General features: G+C 40.4%; 1 protein-coding gene across 1 annotated transcript in view; it reads left to right on the forward strand.

Moving 5' to 3' along the window:
* Window positions 1–23,517, forward strand: part of SNX29 (sorting nexin 29) — a 647,758-nt gene extending 624,241 nt beyond the window's left edge. Inside the window, exon 21 of the mRNA XM_036738094.1 lies at window positions 20,876–23,517. Coding sequence (XP_036593989.1) covers window positions 20,876–21,005 — 130 coding nt within the window. The 3' untranslated portion in view covers window positions 21,006–23,517. The remainder of the gene's footprint in view (window positions 1–20,875) is intronic.
* Window positions 23,518–26,590: the final 3,073 nt, after the last annotated feature.

Below are 26,590 nucleotides of genomic sequence, written 5' to 3' on the forward strand. Positions count from 1 at the left end.
ACTGTTGGGAGGATCAGATGTGAATATGTAAAATGATTTGCAAACCTAAATAATTGTTGTTATTAATATAAATGTATTAATTGTTGTTATTACAAATAATCAGTTATTATGCAGACTTCTTTTTTGATAAAAATATGACACACAATTATTTATTCCTAAAAAGAGAGTGGTTATGGATGAATGATTAATGCCTCTCCTGCGCTCACACATATGTGATACGAGGGCACATAGTTTTCCCAACTCCTGCCACAGAGAGGAAAAAAAAAGAAACAAAAAAATTTTTTAAACCTGCTGCTCACACCTCTCACTGCCAGAAAGAGTATCATTTATCTGCCTCTACCTGCAGAAGAATTGAGGAGTCCCAGTGCTCTACTTTGCCTTGTCTGTCAGAGACAACTAGGTCAGTGTAAGATCAGGTGTAGAATCTAAAAGACCCATCTGAAGTATCCCTTGTCAAATTAGGTCACATGCCTTTTTATTAGTATCCAAGCCTGTTCATGGCAGAGGATGAAGTAGTATCTTATGTCTACCATTTTATGTTTTGCCAGCAAAGGAGTCAACTTTGAAACAAAGAGTCCAACTGTCCCATCGCATCAGTCTAGCCAACATAACCAAATTCTGGCCTAAGTGAGCTGTCTTCCTTAATATCCCACAGGAACACCTCACTCCTGAGAAAATAGAGGAAGCTGATTGGTTCCCCTGGAAAGACGGCCAATTCAGTGCCATGGCACTTTTGAAGGGCAGATTTTCCCCAGAGTTGATAAAAAGATGTCTTCCAAGGGCTGTTTTTCTTCTTTTAGACAATTCTACCCTTTCCTACAACCATAGAATGGTAAAATGCAGAAAGTTCTTTTCACCCTTAAAGAGAAAAGGGAAGCCATCATCTCTAAGGATCTGCATGAGGGCAGCCAGGGAAGTAAGACCAGTATCATCAGAGAACACTCTGGGTCTGAACCACTGCAGCCTCTAAACAGTGGTTCTGTACAGTTAGAAACATGACACCTTTCAAAAGGGGAGCCAGAAATGTAAATCTCTGTTGATTCCTTTGTATTCTAGTTTGGATTTTTTTGGCACTAACCTTGCAAAATCAAAGAATTCTGACTAATAGCTGATGGAAAATATTGGGGAGAAAGGGAGTCAGCTTGGTGAGGTAGAAATTGCACTGGCTTTTTTTGGTCAGAGAACCCGGAGGCAAATTCCAGTTCTTTTACTTTGACCCGTCCCTTCCCTGGGCTTCTTCCCTTGGTTAGAGGGATCCCTCTAAGATTGAAAATAGAAGCTTCTCTGCTTGGCATTTAAAGCCATTTGTGACTTGGACCTCGCCTACCTTCCCAGCTTCATTTCACATTACTCCCTTTTATGTGCACTGTGGACCAGCCAAATTGGTTTTCTTACTGTTTTTTATACTCAGCACTCCTCTCCCCTGTATCTGCACTGTCCGCTATGCCTGGAATACAGTCCTTCTTCACTTGCACCACTTAAAATCCCTAGTTTCCTTAAGTCGCACTTTTACATGAAATCTTTCCTGGTTCCCCTAGCTACTAGTGACTTCCATCTACCCCAAATAATTTTCTATCCATTACCAAATCTATTTCTCTCTGGGCCCTTCTTCTGACTCTCTGACTTCACCACTGTGTCCCATTTGCCTTTTCCTCCTGGAACATCCCTCTCTGGCCCCTTCTCTCACCAAGCCTTTATTTTGAGGAATGGTCCAGGCAAGCCACCCCGAGTTCCTCTCTTGGCTCTGACTCTGACTTTGTCACCATGCTTCCAGCCCCTGCTTTTCAGCTCTCTTTTATGTTTTGTCTTCCCTTATTAGAATCACGTGAGTTCTGATTCGCAGCTGATAGAAAATATTGAGGGGAGAGGAGGAGGCACCTTGGTGTAGGAGAGAGAGCACTGGATTTTGAGTCAGTAGTCTTGGATTCAAATTCCGGCTCCTCTGCTCTGACCTGTGTGACCTAAAGCAAGTCCATGAGCAAGTTGTAAAGAAAGATGCTTAAGATCATGGACTGTCTTTCTTTTTGTCTGTGTTTATATCCCCAGTGCTTGGCCCCTGGTAAGTGCTTAATAACTGTTTGTTGTTGTCGTGTTTATTTGGTCTTCTAGAATGTACCCTTCTTGAGGGTGGGAACCATTTCTTTTTTATCTTTGTATTCCCAAAACCTAGCACAATGCCTGGAACTTATTTGGCACTTAAGAAATGCTTACTGATTGAGTTGTTAGAAGGTGGTTTAGTACATCCAGAAGCTTTGGCAAAGAAGTGGCCGGGAAATGCTTATGACAGTCACTGGTTCTCTGAACAAACTTGATGGTGAAGAAATTTAACACTTTCGGGCCTCTTTTTTAACTTATCTGTCCTCAGAAAACTCCTCCAGACAAAGCTCCCCAAATGGAGTTACTTTGCTGCTGAACTTCCAAAATGTCAGTGACATAGTTCATGTGCCCTTGAGGAATATGATCGTGGCGTGTACTGAAAGAATTTAATTGAAGTGGCTTAGAGTGAGTTAAGTGGTACAGCTCCATCAGGCAATCGTATCTACTATCATTTGTAATTATCAGCATCTCCCCTAAGGTGATCTTTATATAATAATTAATAGGTGAAATTCATTATAATGTTAAAGTGTGTCTTCAGTAGTAACAGGGCAGTGTTTCCTGCAATGAGTTTAATTATGGATTATTTCTTGGAAAATCAAACCAAAAGAAGACCCATCTTTACTTTTCTACTTATTAAAGTCAGCACTATGGCCCAGAGAATCTCTTAACTATTAGCGGGATGTCTTTCCCCTTGTACTATTAAACTAAGAAGAATAAAATCAGACAAGGACTATCTTTGGAGCGATGTTGTGGTGGAGTAGAAAGAATTCCGACTTTGGATTCAGAGGACCTAGGTTCATGTTAGAACATTCAATAAACCTGAATGCCTCATGCCCTGACCCTTCTGGACAAAAGACACTTGTATTTTGTCTACTTTGTTTACTTTGATTTGGAAGTTCCTGGCTTACTAGTCAGATTTCTGAGATATGTATAGAATTGAAAAAGACAGTACAGTTGGAGTCAAGGGGCTTGTGTTCAAATCCTGACCCTGTGGGCAAATCTCTTACCCTTTTTAAAAAATTTCCTTATCTGTAAAATGTGGATAATAATATTGTACTATTTACCTCATGGGTTTGTTGTGAAGAAAGTATATATTGTAAAATTGAGAGAGCTGTAGAAATCTGAGTTATTATTATAGTGTTTCTCTTAGGTTCAGTATAACCGAAACAATTATTAGTAAATTTGAAGGGGCCTACTCAGTGGGACTGGCACAGTTAACTTCTCTGCCCTCTACATTCCCAGTGCTTGGCACAACGCATTCTTAAAGGCAGGAACTATTTCTTTTTTATCTTTGTATTCCCAGAACTTAGCACAGTGCCTGGAATTTATTTGGCACTTAATAGATGCTTATTGATTATTGATTGTACATACCAGGTGCTTAATAAAGATCTTCTGAGTGAACAAACCCCATCTGGGTGGAGAGATAGAGATGGAGATTGTAACAACAATGTGGCTAGCAGCTGCTGTAAAGTGTAAGACCCAACAAGACCAGCAGCAGGAGCTGCCAGCACAGGTTCTTTGATCTGCTTTACTAAGGAAAGCAGCTGTAAGGGGTTAGCAACCTCACTTCAGTTAAACATACAAATACCATTCACTTAGTTCAGGAGGAAAAGCCAGCGCCCTGAACTTCAGAAAAAATACAAACAAATTACAGAGACGGTATAAACAGACCAGATCACAATTCATAGTTACCAGAAAAGCATCAATATCTGGGTTCATGAGCCAGGGGGCTCCTAACGACGGCTGCCCAGAGTCTCCGCATCAACCCTCCTCCATGAGTGAGAGCCCCAAGGGAGAACGCCAGCCTCTGGGATTATATATCTCATACAGGCTCAGAGATGAGTCGCAAACACGTGACTCACCCATGTGACCTAAAAGCTTCTGGGCCACAAATGTGTGACTCAAACCCATGTAAACTAGGCTTTCCCTTGAGGCAAGGAGGTCATCAAAGACTCCTAATTTAATCAGAGAACAAAAGGCCAAAATCTTCAAGGGCACTTGATTAAATAAGTGCTAAAAGAGAAAACAGTAAAAGGAAGTCCCACCTTAATTACCAATACAAAGATAGATGAGCTAGATAAAGAGATAAAGATGGGAAGACGTATTTGTTCTGCATCCAGTTACCATTTATTTTTGTTGTTGATGTGTACTTTTATTAACACTATAAAAATTGCTCTATGTTTTATCTACCTCTGCACATCACTCTTCTAGGGTAGAAACTTTCTTGATTTATTTTGTATGCACCTTTAAGTATCCAGTTCTGGGGATCACATAGTTGTTGCTGGGGGAAAAAAGTGGGTAAATTGATCGTAAATATATTCTGGATGAGTAAGTATTGATTCTTTGGGAGCATTTAACTTTCACAATTTTATAACTACTTTTAATTATTATTGCAACAAAGTGGTGGCTGCCATTTTTCAGCCCACAGGGTCCAGAGGGGACCTGCTAGTGTCCCCTACTGATTTCTTACTCTTCCCACCCCTCCTCTTGATCCGTGTTTTTCCCCACCAGCTTTGCAGGGGTGGGACTGGGAAGCAGTATTGGTTTTTACTTCATTTCTTAAACCTTCCTTTGTTAATCCTGTGTTTTACCATAAAACATCCTAGAAGAAATACAAAGGATTAAAATTATAAACAATAGGGACACTTTATAAGCCTTTAAAATTGCATGTATTCCTATATACAAATGTCCAGGGAAATAGACTTTAACCTTCCTTAGTTTCTACTTTTACTCAACTGTAAAGCCCTTCTTCCAGATCTTGTCCTTGGAGTTAGCTGAGCCACCCATTGCCATCTGGGCTAAATGCTAGTTCAGACCCTAGAGTTCTAGTAAATGAATTTTGGTTTATTGACATTGTCAGCCACTTAAGAATTTATTTCTGTAACTCCAGCAGCAGGTGTGGGAGCCTCAGGCTTGCAGCAAGCCAGGGGAACTCTACACTTCCTTAATTGAGTCTTCTACCACATTTTTCAGGTCTCCAAAAACCTTGCAGTCACTTTTTTTGTTCTTTTTTGGTTACAGACCATGGGAAAGTCTTGTCCATGCTTTCTATATGACAGAGATACTTTACTATCTAGCCTTTAAAAATGTCTTCCCTTGGAATAAAGACCTATTTACCTCTTTCATTTCTCTGAAGTTGTCTGGAAGTTCTCTTTTGACCTTGATCTATGCTCTAGGACCTGGTTGATTTTCTAGATACAAATTCTCCAGCCAAATACAATGACAGGTTCGGCTTTTATGGAGAAGTTGACTTTTCTTCCTGTTGGCCTAAACTGTAATCTCTCTCCCTCTTCCCGTTTCTTAATAGTATTTTATTTTTTCCAATTACATGTAAAGATAGTTTTCAACTTTCACTTTTGTAAGATTTTGAGTTCCAAATTTTTTTCTCAATTCTTCCCCATGCCCCTCCCCAAGACAGCATGCAATCTGATATAGGCTATACATGTAAAATCCTATTATAGACATATTTGCACATTAGTCATGTTGTGAAGGAAGAATCAGAACAAAAGGGAAAAACCATGAGAACTGTATTTCCATCCATCCTGTTCTGCCCTCCTCCCCACCCCCATTCCATCTATTCTCTCTCTTCTTTCACACTGTCCCTCCTAAAAACTGTTTTGCTTCTGACTAAGCCCTCCCCCAGTCTGCACCCCACCTTTCCCTTGTGCCCTTCCCCTCCTACTTTCCTGTAGGGTAAGATATATTTCTATACCAAATTGTGTGTGTATGTTATTCCCTCTTTGACCCAATTTTGATGAGAGTAAGGTTCACTCACTCCCCCTTACCTACCCCCTCTTCCCCTCCACTGTAAAAGCTTTTTCTTGCCTCTTTTATGTGAGATAATTTACCCCATTCTACTTCTCTCTTTCTCTCAGTACATTCCTCTCTCAACCCTTAATTTTATTTTTTAGATGTCATCCCTTCATATTCAACTTATACCCATACCCTCTGTCTACATATACCCCTTCTAACTACCCTAATACTCTGGTCTTTTCATCAAGAATGCTTGAAAGTCCTCTATCTCATTGAATGTCCATTTTTTACCCTGAAGAATTATACTCAGTTTTTTTGGTAGGTGATTCTTGGTTATAATCCTAGCTCGTTTGCCCTCTGGAATATCATATTTCAAGCCCTCTGATCCCTTTAATGTAGAAGCTGTTAGATCTTGTGTTATCCTGACTGTGGCTCCACCATACTTGAATTGTTTCCTTCTGGCTGCCTCCAATGTTTTCTCCTTGACCTGGGAGCTCTGGAATTTGGCTATAATATTCCTGAGAGTTTTCATTTTGGGATCTCTTTTAAGAGTGATTGGTGGAGTCTCTCAATTTCTATTTTACCCTCTGGTTTTAGAATGTCAGAGAAGTTTTTCTTGATAATTTCTTGAGAGGTGATGTCTAGGCTGTTTTATTTTAACATGGCTTTTAGGTACTCCAATAATTTTTAAATTTCTCTCTCCTGGATCTATTTTCCAGGTCAATTGTTTTTTCAGTGAGATACTTCACATTGTCTTCTGTTTTTTCATTCTTTTGGTTTTGTGTTATTGCTCTTGATTTCTCATAAAGTCATTAGCTTCTGTTTGTGCCATTCTAATTTTAAGAAATTATTTCCTTCAGTGAGCTTTTGGACCTACTTTTCCATTTGGCCAGTTCTGCTTTTTAAGGCATTCTTCTTCTTGTTGACTTTTTGGACCTCTTTTGGTGTTTGGCCTAGTCTATTTTTTAAGGTATTATTTTCTTCAGTATTTTTTTGTGTCTCCTTTACCAAGCTGTTGACTCCCTTTTCATGATTTTCTTGCATCACTCTCATTTCTCTTCCCAATTTTTCCTTTACCTCTCTTGCTTGATTTTCATAATCCTTTTTGAGGTCTTCTGTGGCCTGCAACCAATTCGTATTTTTCTTGGAAGCTTTGGATGAAGGAGCTTTGACTTTATTGTCTTCTTGTGAGTGTATGTTTTGATCTTCCTTGTCACCATAATAACTTTCTGTAGTCAGAGTTTTTTTCCACTGTTTGCTCATTTCCCAACTTATTGCTTGTTAAAGTAGGGCTCTGCTTCCAGGGTGGAGGGCATACTGTCCCAAACTTCAGGGATTTTGTCCAGCTGTTTTCAGAGATACTTCTAGGGACATAAGTTTTCAGTTTTTCCAGGGTAGTATGATCTAAGGAGAGGTGTTTACTACTCTCTTGGCCTGTGCTCTAGTCCATGAATGGCCACAAGTGCTCTTTTCTGTCCTGGAACTGTGAGGAGGATCCCCCTTCCACTGTGGCCATAAGGTATCCCTCAGGACTGTGACCTGGATCTGAGGATAGGCAAAGGAACAGAGTCCTGCCTCAGTACTAGCAAAGAGACCTGTGTAATCTCTTTCTGACTCCCTTACTGTCTGTGGGCTGAGAGCTCCAGTAGCAGCTGCTGCACTGCCGCTGCTGATTGAGTCACTCCCTAGGCGTGCTCCTGGTTTCCTGGGCCTCGGGCTGTGCTAGTGTGGCCTGCTCTGGACTGCACTCCACTCTCATCCAGGTGTGACAGACCTTTCTTGCTGACCTTCTATGTTGTCTTTGGTGTCTATGGGCTGAGAGGTCTGGAAACTGCCAGTGCTGCCAGTGATTCAGTTGCCCTGAGGCCTGCTTTGGTTTTGCTGGGCCCCAGTCTGTGCTGGTGTGGCCTGCACTGGACTATGCCTCTCTCTTACCCTGGTGCGATAAACCTTTCCTGCCAACCTTCCAAGTTGTCTTGGGCTGGAAATTTGTTTCACTCTGTCTTTTTGTGGTTTGTCCTGCTCTAGAGTTTGTTTAGAGTCATTTTAGAGGTATTTGGAGGGGTTTAGGGGAGAGCTCAGGCTAGTCCCTGGCTTTACTCTACCATTCCCCCTTCCTTTTTCTTAAGGCCATGTCCAGGATACCATTTAGAAGCCTTGAATCTCCTTGATGTTCCCTGTACCTTCTGGACTGAGTTGCATTTTTTTTTCCTCCAGATCTGCATATCCCTGGGTGAATTTCACACCAAATTCCTCTTTCTTAGATTCTCTAAACTCCCTGATTAATAATTGGCAGAGCTGAAATAAGGGGAGACACGAGGTACCATTACTTTTACCTGGCTTAGCCTGCTGTTCAATGCATCTCCCTGTTTCAGACTGAGAGTTTTCACACATCCCCTCCACATTCTAGGGGAGTAGTTCATTAGAATCTCCCTTTATATGTTGTAAGAGGTGAAAAACACGTAATGCATAATAATAAATAATAGAACATTCATCCCATCAGTAAGAGCAGTGGTGTGACTCCCCACAGAGAACACAAAGATGGTACAGCTCTTGATGAATCTCAGGATGTAACAGCCTAATGGGATGTCAGAGGCGAAGAAGTCACAGCAGTATCGGTTCAGTGATACTTTTTACATCTTCAACAAGTTGTCAATTAGCCTTTGTTTTTTTTTTCTTTTGAGAACTTTGAGGGGCAGCTAGGTGGTGCAGTGAGTAGAGTACCAGCCCTGGAGTCAGGAGGACCTGAGTTCAAATCTGGCCTCAGACACTTGACACACTTTCTAGCTGTGTGACCTTGGGCAAGTCACTTAATCCCAACTGCCCTGCCTTCCCCCCTGCAAAAAGAAAAAAAAAAAGAACTACCTCCTAAGGGGCAGTTCATTCTACTTTGGGGTAGCCCATTCTGCATTTGGATAGCTCTAATTATTAGGAAATTTTTCTTTACCTCAAACCTAAATTTCCTTCTCTTTATCTCCCATACATGGCTCCTATTTCTGCCCTCTGAAGCCAAGTGGAACAAAACTAATCCGTCTTCCACATAAAAGTTTGTCAGTTACTTGAAAAGAGCCGTATTTCCTTGAAATCAGGGGCTCTTCATCTTTTGGTGTCATTAGGCCTCTCTTGCAGTCTGAAAGGTTTATAGACCCCTTCTCAGAAAAAATTGCTCCCAGCAAGGTGCTGGGACCTTACCCAACAACCATCCAGGCTCTCCTGGGCTAGAACCCTGCTTCTCTCTGCTATTTCATGGGTTCTGCAGTTCTAGAATTTGTTCAGAGCCATTTTTTATAGGTGTTTGGAGAGACCTGGGGCAGGGGGAGCTCACGCAAGTCCCTGCTTTCCAGCCGCCATCTTGGCTCCACCCCCAGAAAAATTATTTTTTAAAGGAAACCAACTGTATTGGAATATATTTATCAAAATGTTAATGAGAACAAAAACGTGGACTCCAGGCTAAGAATCCCTGCTCTGTCTTCTCTTCTCAAAGATAACCTATCCTGTTCTCAGGAAAACAGACTTAGAATAATAGGGAAATTTAGAGTCATCTAGTAGCATAGGGCCAAGGATAGAGCTCTTGAGCAGTGTTTTTCTAAGTTGACAGTGACCAGGTATTAATGACTATACTTTTAATCCAGTCCTTGAATCAGCTCCCAAATCACCTAAATCTGCTATCAGTTAACCTATATCTCTTCATCTTATCCACAAACATCACATGAGAAAATTTGTCATATATTTAGCTAGAATCTAAGTGTGCTCTGTCTGCAACACTTGTCACACAAGACAAAAAGATTAGTCTCAGTAATGGGCATAGCCCATTTTCCAAGGTGTGTCAAAGCCTCCCTCTACCTGCTCTTTCTGTGTTCAATGGTATAGTATTTTAGACTCTGATGACTTGCTTTAGATGCTGCTTGGTGATTATTCTTGGGTTCCTACTTTCTGCTAACCAGTTTTGTTTTACTGTATCCATTCCAAAGAGTGTTCTCATTGGAAAAAAAAAAGAGAAGCAAAATAAGAGTTCAGAAGTATCCTATTCCCTGTCTATTATCATCATACCAGTCATTCCTTCTTTCATCTTCTGCCCCCCAATATAGATAATTTTCTCCTTATGACATTTAGCACTAGCCCTGGCTCATTCTGGATTTTAGCACTCCTGACACACTCTTACAGGACCATGCTAACCTTTTGTATCCAGTTCCAGTTCCTTGCCCTTGCTTCCATGTTCTATGCGTGCTAGTCCTGACTTTGTTGAGGAATTCTTTGTGCCTCCACATTGATCTCTTCAAACAGTTCCCCTTTTTTCTCCCTTGTGGGAATCACTTCTTGCTTGTGTTTTCAGAGTTTAATTCACAAGAGCTTTCTATCCTTGGGCTGCCCTCCCTTCACAGTGTTTAGCTATTGAATCCCACTTCTCTTTTCTCTGAATTATTTGAAATGTGCTTATCCAAAAATCCAGTGTGCATACTCAGCTATGCATGGCTTTCTTCTCTTCTATCACGAACCCTATGATTAAGCTATCCTATGCCTCTAAGGATTTCTTCATTTGTACTTCAGCAACGAGTTCCTCATGGCAGTCAGAATCAGGTCTAGAATAAAAATTCTCTATGTTATTTCCTCCACCTTCTGAAGGATGAATTTATTCATTCCTTTTGCCTTTTTTCTCATCCTTGTTTTTCAGTCTTTCACGACCCCATTTGGGGTTTTCTTGGCAAAGATATTGGAGTGGTTTGCCATTTTCTTCTCCAGCTCATTTTACAGAGGAGGAAACTGAGGCAAACACCTAAGTGACTTGCTCAGGGTCATGTAGTAGTAAGTATATGAGACCTGATTTGAACTGAGGAAGATGAATCTTCCTGATACCATACTCAGCACTCTATGCACTGCATCACCTAGCTGCCCCTTCACTCATCATTGTTTTTTTAAAAGCTCTAATTTCCTCTTCTGTGTTAGAAGATAATTCTCAAAATCAGTAGTATAAACATTAATATATTGAGATCCGGGAAGTGTTTTGAGTGTCCAGACCAAGCATGTTAGTACATTCAGAAGAACATGCATTCACATTAGACATGCACAGATATGCTTATAAAGCATTACATATTTTCTAAAATTTGTATGCAGGGGTCAGACATTGGCAAAAATGGTGAAGTAGAATAACTGTGTCTTGTAATCTCCTCCATCCTGTCTTCTGTACCCCTTCTTTCTTCTTGTTTTTTTTCCCCTTCCCAAGAACACATGACTTTAGTTTCATTCTGTCCCTTGATTGTGCTGGCAAAAGTACCCCTTTACTTGATTTTTCTCTGCTACTTTGCTCTACCTCCATCAAACACATCTCAGTGCCCTGCTCCCTGATAGAACTAATCTCATAAATTAATTATGATTAGATTAATTAATGACTGATAATTGTTCAATGTGTTATCCCTCCCAGAATCTAACTGTATTTTAACAGGAGCTCTCATCCAAATGTGTCTGAAATTAAGAAATAATAGTGACTGTGGCAGGGCCAATGAGGGCGTGAGGAGAATTATTTTGACTGCTGGCCTTTTGGTACTGAATCACACCAAGTAAATTCTACCTGTTTTCCTATGTATCTAGCCCTTGTTGTCTGTATGTAGGATAGTATGGCACTAAACACCCGAGCATCTGGGCATTCCCCCAGACTTATCAGGCTAATGCTGTTTTTGAAGAGTAGGTACTTTCTCTGTTGATGTATGTGTACCCAGGCTGTATCCAGGACAACTCTGTGCCTTCCTGATGAGCTTAGCAAAAGAGAAATGTATTTTTCTTATCTCCTGAACTCCATCAGAAAATATTCTGGTCATCACTGTTTTTTGTGAAAACCAAACAGGGCTTCATCAGGATGCCGCTGAGATTTGGCAGCACTCTAGCTGCCTACCTCTTGCTCATATGCTGAGCCCTGTATTTGTTGAGCAGGAAGCTTCTCTGCCTATGTACTAGCAACTTCTGCTTCACTGAAGTCAGTATTGTTTCAGGAATGCTGGTGGGATGATGGGAGTGGGGGCCGGAGAGGAGGAGCAGAGCAATCTATGGAATATAGCTGCTTTGCTGTCGTAGGAGGCAGTGGTACAGTGGAAAGAATACCAGATCTGAGAGTTAGGAGATCAAAAACTGAGTCCTAACTGAACTGCTATATAGCAGCTAGATAACATTGGACAAGATATGTAACTTCTCTGGGCCTCAGTTTCTACATCTGTAAAATGGGGCTAAGCATCTTGCCATCACCAACCTCATAAGATTGTTGAGAAGATCAAATGAGGCAGCGTAAGTAAAGTACTTTGTAACTACAAAACATTAAGTCAACATAAATTATGTTATCTGACTGTAGATTTTAAAAGAATGGTGCTTAGGTATAACTAAAGCTGTTGGAATTAGAGAAAAGAAATCCTTGAGACTGGATTTCGGGCTTAGAACTACCCTGCCATAACACAACTAGTATTGTATTGTAGGTTGAAATTCTGTTTTCTCAAGCTGTTAAAGAAACACACTTTCCTCACCTCAGAGACATAGGTGCTGTAGATATGGAATGTGGTCCATGTGTCAGACATATGATAAATTTCTGTGTTGGTTGGCCTCATTAAACAGAAGTGTTCAGTTGGTGGGGGAACATTAGATAGGGGACTGTGGAGTAAAAAGAGAAGGTAGCAATAACAGATGTTTTCAAGTTTATCTTCTAAGTACTTAGGCTAGTTCTCTCTCCTTCCATCTTTTTTTTCTGTGTAATTTGTCCACCATTTGTCCTTTCATGTATCTAAACTAAATCACTCACTTTGGGTTATAGCACATTCACTTTATTTTTTGTAAATAATATTTTATTTTTTCTAATTACATGGTAAACATAATTTTCAACATTCATTTTTATAAGATTTTGAGTTCCAGATTTACCCCCACTCTCCCTTCCTTCCCCCACCCCCCACCAAGACAGTGTAGCAATCTGATATAGGTTATACGTGTGCAATCATGTTAAACATATTTCCATATTAGTCATGTGAGAAAAGAAACAGAACGAATGGGAAAACCCATGAAAACAAAACCAAAAAAAAGTGAAAATAGTATGCTTCAAATCTATATTCAGACTCCATATGTGGATAGCATTTTCCATCATGAGTCTTTTGGAGTTGTCTTGGATCATTGTATTGCTGAAAAGAATAGCACATTCATTTGCTGATAAAAATAGTAAATGATTTCCTTGGGATAAGGGGTTTTAACCTTTTTTTGTGACATAGACCCTTTTAGCCATCCAATGAAGCCTCTGAACTTCTCATAATAGCTTTTTTAAAAGCTCATAATTGAAGGAAATAGTAAATTTCAGTTACAAGTTAGTGATAAAAATTGTTGTTTTTTACATCCAATTTCATGGAGCTCCTAAAGTCTATCCAGGGTGCCCTTGGGGATCTGTGGACCCTAGATTAAGAACTCCTGATTTAGACACTAAGATTAACAGGAAACAAAAAAAAAATAAAAAAGATTTTATATTAGGTTAAAACCAGATTGTGGAGGACCTTAAATGATGTGCTGAGGAGTTCAGATTTTATTCACATCTTCTTGCTGATGGAATTACCATAGATATTCTACCATAGATATAGATTACTAATTTGCAAAGAATTTGAGTACAACAAAATACACTTAAAACTAAAATAGACTAAACATCGTTTAATTTCCCTTCAGTGACTCAGAAGCCACCTAAATATCCTTGCCATGGTTCATGGTCATCATCATTATGAATATCAATTATCATTTTATTGGTGGAATGCCAGTACATAGATTGCCAAATTGCAGAAAGTTTATTGGAGCTGTGTCTTTTTTTTAGCAGCAACACAGAAGAAACAAAAATAATGACTCCCATCTTGGGTCTAATGTAAGCCCTGTTTGTTGTCAACACTGAGCCCTCCTTTTAGACAGCAGGATTTTGAAGCAGGTTATCCTTTCAAATGTCTTTAATAAACTACTGGAACAGATTACAAGGCCAATGGGAACTCTGCTTGTTATAGAGCTACACAATCAATATAAAGTCTTGGCAGGCTGTAGATGGCAAGAATGTGTTAAACTTCTGGACCTACTCAATACTCATCGAGGCAGATTAGAATGAATCATATGTCAGATTGTTCTAAGTAGGAGGGCTATTAAGGCACTCCAATATTTCTTTCCTGTTTCCGTGTTGTTTTCTTCCCCATTGGCTATTAACCTTTGATGGGTGGCTGCAGGATATTGCTCTGTTCCCTCTGTGTGTATTTATGAAATGACCCAAGGAACTCCAAAATGGTACTAAAGATAAATATTTCTAAAGACAACAGCCCTTTGTGGAATAAAACTTTCTTTTAAAAACCATTGTAGAAACTATTAAAAAGATTACTGGTTAGCTTGGGGAAGTAGGCATTACTAGGGTCACAGGAAAAACAGCATCAAAGGCTCTGAGCAGAACACCCAACTCCGTTGTTTTTTGCTTTGTTTTGTTTTTTACTTTTGTGGCCAGCCCCAGAATACACTTCATATAATGACCAGCTGTGAACAGGCCTCCTGCCCAAATCCTGTGTTGTTTGGCCAGCCCCACTCTCTCCGCCGTTCAGTTCTAAGAAAAACAAGATAGGATATCAGGATTGAGAACTTGAAGGAAGTTTAGGAATCATTGTCTATTCCCATCATTTTGAATACAAGGAAAGTGAGGTTCAGAGAGAGATGGCTACTTGCCCAAGTTTACCTAAGTAGTATCTCATAGACCTAGGATAGAGGGAAATCTCCCATTAATCCCCAACCTCATTTTGAGCCATTAGTTTCAACCTCCCTGTCAAAGTGGAGAATTCTGTCTGGGAGGGAAAGGACAGAATCCCAAACAGACAAAAATAAACCCTCCTCCGTGGGGAGCCCCTGACTATTTTAGTTCTCCTGAATTATCATTGAGGGTCACAAAGCTATAGCCACCATAGCACCTACAGGTTGCACATCTGGGCTCTAATTTTTCGTAGTACCGGATATTTCAAAGGTCATGTGCCCTTATGCCCAAGGAACAATGGAACCACAATGCTTCTACCTCCCAAATTCACACCCTCCTCACCTCTTCCCTGTATTATTGCAGCAGCCTCCTGATTGGCCTCTGCCTCCCATGTCTCTCCTCTCCAGGTCTTCCTCCCTGCAGCTGTCAAATCGATATCTCTAAAGCAAAGGTATCAAACTAGCAGCAGCAGCATGCAGAACTCCTGAGTGCAGCTGGAACCAGATTAAAATGAATAAAAACAAAATAAAAAGACAACATAGATAATGCTAATTTGTGGTTTCCTAGGCCAGTTTGCCATCAACAGGGATCCATTTCTACTTGGGTGGGATACCAGTGCCCTAAAGCACAAGTCTGACCATAGGCATCACGCCCTAGCTCTTAGAGCTCCTGTGGCTGCAGCTGGAGTCAAATACAAATTCCTCTGGTTGTTATTTAAAGCCCTTCACTATATGGCTGCAGCCTACCTTTCCAGCAAATCACACTTCACTCCTCTTCACACACGCTAGACTGTAGCCAAACAGGCCCACTTGCTGTCCCTCACACATGGCATTCCATCTCCATCTCTATGCTTTTGTATAGGCTGTCACCCAAACCTGAAACGTACTCTCTCCTCTCCTGCCTTATGGTATCTTTGGCTTCTTTCAAAGTTCAACTCAAGTGCCACCTCTCAGAGGATGCCTTTCCTAATCCTCCAGTTGGTAGTTGGGTGCCTATCGTTTTCTCCTCCTATTCCCCCAACAGAATATTAATTCTTTGCAGGCAAGGATTATTGCATCTTTGACCGTGTATTCTCAGCATCTAGCACATAGTGAACACTTAATACATGTTTGTTGAACACAAAGCCTTTCCTGATTCCCCTCCCCAGCTGCTATGCCCTCCCTAACTTCTTTGTATTTGTTTTGTATTTATTCTGCATAGACTTTTGTAGGTACATGGTGTGTTTCCTAATACAGTATCAGCTCCTTGAGAATAAGGATTGATTTCATTTGTGTGTGTGTGTGTGTGTGTGTGTGTGTGTATGTGTGTGTGTGTAAAACACATACATGCACCTGGACCAAGTAATTAATACATTTTTAGTATGCTTAATAGTAAGCAGTTAATACATTTTTGTTGGTTGATTAATTGAATACCACATCTGCAATCCCAGAGTCTTCCCTTTTACTGCTAAGCCATATATATGGTCAGTTTTTTCCCCCTAAAAAGACTCAATTCAGGATTACTTTTTGACTTGCACTTGCTGAAATATTGGACTTGTGAGAAGTGTTTACAAACATGTGGAATTGGAAGTAGGGCTCCTGAGTCAATGGTGGAAGTTGTAGGATTTTATGCAAGGTTTCTCTACAAAAAGATCATATTCCAATGAAGGAAAATAATGAGTCCACATGATAAACAGCAGCCCTGTAAGCTAAGGAAACTGTCTTCTGTTGAATGGAAAATTGACTACCTCTCAAATCCCAGTTCATAAGTGAAATGGAAAGCAAACTCCTTTTCTTGAGTAATAGTCTCACTGTCAGGCAATTCAGATCATTTGGATCAATTTCACACACATGCCAATGACAGGGGGTAAGGACCCAAAGCTTATTAAAAAGAGCAGTTACCGTCAAGTGCTCTCTGTAGTTGCCACTCAGACAGACATTGACACTGTGGGACCCTGGTGGTTGCCAAGGAAGGAAAAAAGATCAATGAAACTGAATAGGTTTCTAAAATGGATGCAGGGCCAAGTAATGCAAGACTGCTTACAGACCAAGCGCTGACCTGATAGGAAGAAAAAATTGATTGCCACAGCTTGATTCATTCAACCTGTGGCAAGAGAGGAGAGAAGGACATAGAAGAGTGACATTTGAATAGTCTCCTGGGGTGTATGGGTGCCAGGGACACTTCCAGAACCTTCCAGACAAGCTTCTGTAAGAAATCCAAAGAGAATGGGAGGCCAAGAGCAAGATGCACACCAAAGAAGAAAAGACACCCCTGGGCATCTCTCACCAATCAGTAAACATTTATTAGGGACCTACTGTGTGCCAGACACTATCATTTAATATTGCAGCTCTAACAGATTCAAGGGTCTAGGAGAAAGTGCAACAGGTGGCAAACTTGACATTTAGGGGACACATCCAAGAAGTTATATTAGAAATAAGATTTTTTTCGCAACCTGTTTTTGGCTCAGAAGACAACAGCCAAAACCAGCGAACCAAGAATTATCCTTACCTGTTAAATGTGGTTGGATTTTACCATCTGTCTGGATCCTCTGGAATCTATTTTTTGAGTAGGAACTTGTTTATCAATAGGCATTGTGCTCGGTGCTCGCGATACAAATACAAAGAATGAATTACCTGGAATTTCATCTTAGGGACAGTTTTCTTATGGGTAAAACCAGCCAAATGGCAATATCCTTTGGCAAAGTTTATATTCAGCCATCCTCCACTCCCAACCCCTGCTAAAACCTTCTTTTGTGCCATTTCTCATTCCCTCTCATAAAGCACTTGGAGTTTTCACGTTATTTTGGTTTCTTTTGTTAGGGAAAAAAATTATCCGGTAAACTCATTCATACTCTAGAACTTGTGACTTAAAGCATTATGCATCTCAGTTATTTGCATATTCAGGAAATCAGTGCTTCACAAAGAGGAGAGAAAATAGGAAAGGAGTCTTGAATTAGGATCATAAAACTTGGGTTCTAGTCTTGACTATTTGGTAAACTTGGGTCACCTTAAAGAACTCATACCATATCTCTGAACCTTAGTGTTCTTGTTTGAAAAATGGGGAATTCAACAACATGGTTAAGGTTCTGTGACCCTACAAGTCAGTGATGGTGGGACTTTCTGGCCTGAATGGAGGGATGTTTTCTGGTGGAGCCTCCCAGGTGGGCCTCAAACCATGCCACTCTGGGAACCACCTAACTGCATAGCTGCAAGATCAAGCCGGAGTCCGAAGGACTGGCTTTTAGTTGCATTGCCACTTGCACTGGGGAGTTGCTGAGAAAGGATGGACATTTATCCTCTGGGACTTTTACTTAGCAAGCATACTCAGTGTCTGTGCGAAAACACTTCTTGTGGAGATTGTGCTGCTATTGGTAACTAATCCCTTTTCATGAAGCAGAATGCCATGCTATCAGGACCATAGAATGCAGAGTTAAAATTTAAATGAAACCAGTCTTTGGGACTTTACAGCATTTGACCTTGTTAATCGGTCAATCTTCTCCAAAGGTTCTTGGGCTGCAAAGCTGTTTTTAAGAAAATACTGAGCTGAGAAGCCTCCAGAATCAGCCCCGAGAGCCCTGGCACACAACCGTGATAAGGAGCTCTTTTTTGGTGGTCTGATTTGTATTGAGAAAGTAAGCTACAAAATGACACCATCATTTGAAAGCCTCACTGGTGCCTAATAGCAGCACAGCTGTGGCTAACAAGCGTTGTGAGGGATGAGAATTTCATATAGAGGACATACATGCTCTACTTAAATAAGGAAAAGTTAGTGGTGTATTGGGGCCTTTAGTGAACCTTAGTTAAAAATCAATATCCCTTACTTAAGGCTGTCATTTTAAATGAGGCACCACTCTGCACCAGCTACTCTGCAAAAAGAACCCCACAACTACCAAACTTCACAATGTCTCCAGCAAAGCATTAGCTTTACGGCCAACTTTTTAAATGTGTAAACACTGACTTCAGAATGATGTTTTTGACATGTTTCCTTGCTTTCTTCCTACCTTTGGTTTCAGAGGTAGAAGAAGCTGTGATTATTTCAGTGTTTTAAAGCTAATGGTGACTCCAGGCAAAAAAAAACAAAAAAAAAGGCCATCAGGTTCCTTTTGAAAGCAGCCTCTGAGGAGAAGAAGCAGGTGTCCAGGTTTTATTAACTCTGGATTTTAACTGTCACACAGTCCTTGGTGAGGACCAAAAGCCTGGCCATTGCAGTACCCTCCATTGTGATATGTTCCTAGTCTAGAAGGCAAACTGTTCTCAATAGAATAATAAAATGTTAGCACCTACTAAGCTAGACCTAAAAGCTCATCTTTTCCAACCTCTTAATTTCACTGATGGTTGGGTTTGTAAGGGTGGGGACCTAAGGATAGAATCCCAGTCAGAGTAAAAGCAATCCTGGACATATGAGACCCTATATGATAAGGAGGATTTAGGGGAGGAGATAATTACTGAATTTAAATTCCTCGGGTTTCATCTATCAATGGAGGTTTAATTTCCCTCAGGGCCAGAGAATGGGACTATCTCTTTAGAAGGTTATAGCCTGATAGTATTAGTGCCCTTCTCCCTCTTCTCCCCCCACCCCACTTCCGTTGCCCTCCAGGGTATTCCTTTTGTTGTCCTTCAGGCTTTTCAGTTGTGTCCAACTCTTTTGTGATCCCATTTGTGGTTTTCTTGTCAAAGATGCTGGAGTGGGTTGCCATTTTCTTCTCCAGTTCATTTACAGATGAGGAAACTGAGGCAAACAGGATTAAATGACTTTCCCAGGCTCTTGTAGCTAGTAAGTGTCAGAGGCTGCATTTGAACTCAGATCTTTCTGATTCCAAGTCAGGCTCTCTATCCACTATTCCACCTAGCTGCCCCTATACTATTGTAAATTGCCCTTTTAGTCCCAGTGTTATTCTGCCTACTGCAATTCCTAACCCTTTTTCTAATAACCCTGCTTCCAAAAACTCCCTGCCCTGGGAAATTGGGATGCAATGGCATTGGTTCTAGGTTTGCAGCAGTCTTCTTTAGGAAAGGGTCCTGACACTTAGGTCAGGTATGCATACCCTAGAGAACAAAAATCAGAGGGTATAATTTAAAAAAACTACCCTACATTAATCAATTGATAAACATTTATTATGAGCCTTTTATGTACCAAGTATCCGCTCAGTATTAGGGTTACGAAAACAAAAATGCTTCAGGGGCTAGGCTAGAACCAGAGCTAGTGGTTTGGGAGATTCTGCTGTTTCCAAAGCTCTTGGTCTTGCCTGTTCATTAGTGGCAAGTTGGTAGGTGGTTAGTGTTGGTGGTGGCAAAAATGGTAGGTCCCTTATACCACGAGGTTTGTCTAGAAGCAGTTCCTGCAGCTGGAGGTTGCTATTGTTCTCAGGCCTGGACCCACTGGAGTGAGAGGAAAGGTGGTAGTCACAAGGCTGCTTCCTTTCCTTCTAGGGTGCCGTCCTGCTTCAGTGGGGCCATTTTTTCTGCCAGTAATAATAGTAGTAATAATTTAGCATGTTTCGTGATTTTCAAAGCGTTTTTCCTCACAGCAGTCCTGTGGGGTAGGGAGTGCAGGCGTTATTCTCATTTTACACATGAGAAAACTGAGACTCAGTTTAAGCAACTTTCTCCTAGTCACAACCTCAGTTTAAGAGAGGAGCCTCAAACCCAGGTTTTATAACCTGAAGGCCGGACCCCTTCCCCATCATACCAGGGACTCTGTAGACAAAAACTATTCTTCTGAAAAGTACATAAATTAGAAATTTTTTTTAGAGATCACAGCACATTTAATTCTTTTTTGTAAAGACTACAATAATTTTGAGATGTGAAAAATAATTTTGAGATGTGAAAAATCCTTTATGAATGTGAGCAGTCTCTATCTGTTTTATAAAGTTGGATGTATTTTCTTGAAGTAAGGCTCCATTTTACTGGGCTTGTTTTGCAAATAAAGTTATGTTTTTCAAATGCCTTGAATGTGATTAAGGTGCATTTGGGCTGGTAAGTAGAGAGACAATATGGTGGAGTGAAGAAGGATAGATTTAGAGTAGAAGTGACTTCTAGCACACTCTTCTAGCAGTGCAGCCGTGGGCAAGCACCTCACCTGTCTGAAGATGTCTCTTCGTCTATAAAATGGGAACCACACTTACATTACATAGTTCATAGGGTTTTTATGAGGAAGTTGTTTTTGAAAATCTTTAAAGAACTATTCAGATGTGAGTTATTGTCATTGTCTTGGTATCTGGTTTTAGGCTGTAACACATTTCTACACCAGGCAATCAGAATCCATGAAGAGCTGGAATGCATGACTAATTCTCTGTAAATATACACCCATTCTCTTTCTGTCTTGCAGTGACATCGCGCCTCCTGGAGAACCAGTAAGCAAAACCAGTCGGACCAGAGTGGCTTCCCGCTTCCCCAAGTTATCCCGGAACTATCCAAGAGAGCCCCGCAATGTGGAACCACAGAGTGGCGACCTCTGATCTTTTTGCAGTCTCCCAGATGCCGGTGCTGTGTACTTTTCAAACTGGCCCAGTGCTTCTGACCTGTCTGAGGCAGCTGGCTCCTTAGCCTCAGAGGAAAAATCAGTCATGCTACATTAACCCTGGAAAAAGGACACCTTCCACACCATGGTTTCTCACTCTGATTAAACAGGTCACCCAGAAGGCAGCACGTGCTCATTGTCCTAAAGAAAAAGGCTCCTCACCTGGAGATGCAGTAGCTTGGTAACTGATTTCCCCTTGGCTGCTGCCTTTTTGCATTCAAATTTTCCCAGCTGTGTCTTAAGGCAGTCTGAGATTCACTGCCCTTGGCCTCTTGCAAGAGACACCTGATGCAGCCCGTGGGAGGTGCAAGGAGCACCAGGTCAAGAGACCAGATGCCTTTGTTTTTGAGGCGCACAACTGAGATTTTTCAGTTCTTCAGAAAGCTATGATTGAAAACAACCTCTGACTTTTTCCTTTGGGGGGAAATAGGATGACTGTTATTTTGTTTTTTCTATGTAACTGTCTGCTACTACCCAGACTCCTCACTATCATTTGGGGGCTCTCTACGTATGTTAAAAAAATACAGCAAGCGGTATAGTACAAGTGACCCAAATAGCTATTTCCAGGCATCTCTTTCCTCATGATATGTTCCCCATGACTCCTTTGGGGAAGAGCCTAGTAAGTCCGAGATTTCATTGCTTTTTATTTTTATTTTTAAAGCAACTCCTTTGTTTTTGCCACAGGAGAGGGGACAGCACTAAATACACAGGTCCTTTCCTAAATAAGACTGAACAGTTTAATAAGAAAGTTAATGCCAAGGTAATCCAGTCTTGAATGGAATTCTGAGCTTTTTGTTAGGTCCCATGACAGGTTGTCAACTTGGCAGTTACAGAAATCCCCTACATTAAAACTGGAGGCTGTTTGGGCATTCTTTTGTCATTCAACATATAAAATGGGTTAGAAGTGGCAAAAAAGACCTACTAGTCTTTACCTTTGTAGAAGAAGAATGTCTTGTGCCTTAGGGTAACTAAGAAGCTGAAAAAATCAGTTAGGGGTGGAGTTCCTGGACTTGCTTGCTGTGCTGCTCATCTCACTGGCTATTTCAGATGAGTTCTGACCTAAGTATTTTTGGCCCTCATTATTCACCCTTCTCCCCACCCTCCCCCCCAATCATGTTTTTCCCCCTCTTTTCTTAAATGTAGATATTTATGGTAGATTTTCTGCTGCCATATTTTCATTTGGCGAGCCTCCCTGTTTCCCCATCATTGGACCATTCAGTTTAGATATCATATCAGATTTGGGGGTGGGGGTGGGGGGGCATTAACTCCAAAGTGATATCACCTATCTGGAATTTGGGAAGAAAGATAAGAATTTTATATAACCTCAACAGTTAGGAAAAAGGACCAAAAACAAGGAAATGTAACTCCCATCAACCAAACATAACATTAGTGTCATGGTGCTCTGTATTTAAGTGATTCAGCCTCATAATGCCGTGAGTTAAGCTGATGCCAAAATACACAAGGAATAAGTCAGTACATCCCAACAAAATCGTGAAATGATCCTCCCACTGTCTTCCATAGCCACTGAGATCAATGTTAAGCTAGAAGTTTCAGAAATTAGAGATGGCTGAGGAGAACAGAATGGGCTGGAAAACAGATTGTATGAAGAAAGGTGAATAGATAGATAGTGTAATAATCATGTAAAAATATGGGGATGGTAATTATTAAAAGACTAGCCCTGCACTCAGTCTGTAGCCAGTTTGAACTGTAGTCAATCAGTCAATAAACTTTTATTAAATGTCTAGTATGTGCCAGGAGGCAAGATTTAGGAGAAACCTCCACCTGCTCATAGAGGCTCCTTCTTTGTATCACTACTAGGTATTTCCCAGGGGGCACATTGGGTCTCTTTCCTCCGTAACTTTAAAAAAATAATCATTTGGGATAGTTTTATTGTTGTCCTGGATCGAGGCAATAAGTAACAATTATAGGAACCCTCAATTCAAGTGATTCATATAGGTTTGAATTAAAGTATAAAGAAGAAATTAAAGCTTAGATTTAATTAATAAATCAAAAAACTAGAACCTGTGAAGAAAAGACAGACTATAAAGAAGGAGGGGAATGGGGGCAGGGCAAGGAAAGAGACAGAACCCAAGCTTATCCTTGAAACGAAATATTGTCTCAGTTCCCCACCATCTTATCTTCCCTTGCAATATCTGTAGCACATCACACAGCAGGAGAGCCCCAGGGGCCACTTATCGGAAACACCAGGAGTCTCTGAATAGCCAATCATAGGAATATTTGTTCCTAGTACTCTATGGAAGGTCCCTTTGAACATCTAGCCTTGAATATATCTATAAGTTAAATAAACAGAAAATTTAAAAGCCAAAATGACCCTGTACCTCTAAGTCTTGTCTTTGGTTTACTGTATATTGGTTATTTTGAAGTTTTTCTCTGTTAAAAAATTGATGGCTGTGTTCAGAAACTCCACTTTTTTTAATGTTTCAAGTGGTTTTTATTAATTTAATTTTAGTCTTCAACATTCACTTCCACAAGATTTTGAGTTACAAATTTTCTCCCCATCTTTCCCCTCCCCCACCCCAAGACAGCATGCATTCTGATTACTCCTTCCCCCAATCTGCCCTCCCATCCATCACCTGCCCTCTTCTTTTATCCCCTTCCCTTCTATTTTCCTGTAGGGCAGGATAGATTTCTATACCCCTAGTGCCTGTATACTTTATTTCCCAGAAACTCCTCTTTGAAGTGGTTAAGAATCAACATCTCAGAAAAGTCCAGGTGCCAGCAGGAAGGATGGAATATCTGTCTCTAGTGCCCATATCTAATATTACCTCTAGTGGCTAAAATACACATAGAAACCCAAATGTAGATTGACAAGCCTTTTTTTTTCCTTTTTGTTTTTGGTGGAATGACTAACTTAAAATTTGTTTACAGTGTGAATCTGTGTTCCATCTTCTCCAAACATCTCACCAAAGTTCTCCCCCACTAAGAAAATCTGCCCATTGTCAAGGAGCACAAGGAGCCAAGATAGGCAAATGCTAACCAGGGAAAGCATTACGCTCATTAATGCTAAATGCTAAATTGCCCATATTTTTGAAAACACTGTTCTTTTTTAGTTTCACTATTCACGGGGTGATTTTTTTTTCTGTTCTTCCCGTATTTAGATTTTTTTAAAAAAAATTATTCACTTGATGACCCTGAGGAAAACATTAGGGTTCCAAACTGCACTTGTTCTGCCTATTAGCATCCAACTCCCTGTTTCAAGATCAAGTAGAAATCCTGGAATCATCTTTAGTGTACAGATCGTCCTCTGCTAATTTTAGCTCAAAGGCACATGTGACACAAAAATTACAGCAACTACAGACAGCCTTAACTTTGGAATCATGTATAATGCACTGCAATTATCAATCCACTTAACACTTCAGAATTTCCTCACCCATTGCTTCAAATGAGCTTGGGTGAACTGTAAGAAAATGGGGCAAATAGGAACAGAATCAATAGATTTCTAAAGCAGCAGAACTAAATTAAGTCACAGTGGTCACTGGTCACAGATCAGAAGAAGGCTAATGGCACTTTAGAACCTAAAGTCATAAGTCTCTGTGTTTTTCCTCCCCAAAAGACAACCCCAATTTTTGAGGCAATAGGTTCACTCTTCCCCACCTCATCTTTCTCTGATGCTGTGGTGTGTGTTGTGAGTAGTTGCTAATCAAGGAAGGAAGGAAGGAGAGAGGGAGAGAGGAAGGAAGGAAGGAAGGAAAAGAAAGAGAAAAACTTTTTTGTGAAGTCCTGATGGCATATGTAAGATTCAAAAAAGTGTTGGCTAACTCTAGAGAAGACAAAATTAATATTCTTTTTACTATCAGCTGGTAGATGGTCATATCTATTCTACTGGACAGATGCATAAAACTACTCTGAGAAGATTTTAAGTTCAGCCTTGCCAGAATCTGTAGAATATATAAGCCAGTTAGTATCATCTCTTAAAGAATAAACATCTCAGAGAAGAGGGAGGAAGAGAAAATAAATGCTTGTTAATTGATAAGTAAAATAAAAACAAAGAGTTTTTTAAAAAAAGGAGCATCCCCCCACACATACACTTCATTTCACCGAGGTGCCTCAAAGGCAACCATCTTTACAGTTCTTTGTTCAAGGACAGTAGGGATGAAAAATTATTAATTGTTTAAGGGTTGTTATGGGCAGCCTTAACTAAGCAACAAGTTGGCTTTTTAAGAACAGATTCCCCATTGAAAAGGCTATTGTCTCTGCAGTTTAAGTTAGAGATATATTGAAAAGAGATAGTTAAGCTTGTTTCCTTGGCTTTGTCTACCTTGGGCTCAATAGAGAGACTATGGACCAGGGATGGGGAACCTGCAGCCTAGAGGCCACATGTGGCCCTCTAGGTTCTCAACTACGGCCCTTTAACTGAATCTAAACCTCACAGAACAAATCTTGGACTCAGTCAAAAGGCTGCATCCAAGGACCTAGAAGGCCACATGTAGCCTCAAGGCCACAAGTTCCCCACCCCTGCCATGGACCCTTCAAGGCTGGCCTTCTAAGCACATTATTCTTTAATTCAAAGGAATTCAAGACTTTATGGAAAGAATGTCAGTACTGTACTGAATAGCATATTTTGTTCATTATCAATAAGGAAAATATGATTTATGGGTTGTCTGATTTAGTAAAAGCAATCCAGAGTGTGATTAGGCTCAGTTATTATCAATCCTATTGGGTTTTCACTTAATTGAACAAGCTACAGCACAGCATAACTGAACCTATGTAGCTGAAATTACCAATACAATTATCATCATATTAGTAGGCCTTCTTGGCCACAGTTTCTAAGAATATCATCTATTGGGAGCTCATTCTAGTTGTCCTTGCCAGGCATTAATATAAAGCAAGTCTGCTATTTAGGGAAACACACACACACACACACAATAGCACCAGCTTTATCTACAATAAGATAATAAACTGGTAAAGAAGGCTTGACTTGACAAGGCTATCAAGTTTCATGTTGTTAGATGGGTTGATAATAACTAGGCCAGTCAAATTTAGGTTTTTATTTACAAAAAAAAGATTGCCAGAACACGATGTAAACAAACGATATCATCTTCTACAGTCTAATGCAAGGCATAAATCATGGTGAAGAGGGAATTAATATTGGCAAGTATTTGGAGGCAAGGCACAGCTATAGGAAGCTTGGCGTAATTCCATAGACTGCAACTTTATTCAAATGAGTTCTTACCCATGGCCAGTTGCAACATGAGAGCAAATTTTACTGGGAATCTTTTAGTTAAGTGTGTGTATATGTTTGTGTGTGTGTGTGTGTGTGTGTGTGTGTGTGTGTGTGTGTGTGTGTGTGTTGTAAACCCCAGTTGGTTTACTCAGGTGAAATTTGTTAATAGGCTATTAATATGATTCAGAAGGAGCCACAGTTAGTTACCAGGCCTTGGGACAAGAGTGAGTACTGTGGACACTTATGAATATTCACTAATAAACTAAATGAAACAAAAATGCCTTCTCGAAAAGTCCCATTTCTTTAAGCAAAATGGAGACCTGGGGTTATTCAGATAA

This window comes from Trichosurus vulpecula, chromosome 9, assembly GCF_011100635.1.
Source record: "Trichosurus vulpecula isolate mTriVul1 chromosome 9, mTriVul1.pri, whole genome shotgun sequence".
Classification (NCBI taxonomy): Eukaryota; Metazoa; Chordata; class Mammalia; order Diprotodontia; family Phalangeridae; genus Trichosurus; species Trichosurus vulpecula.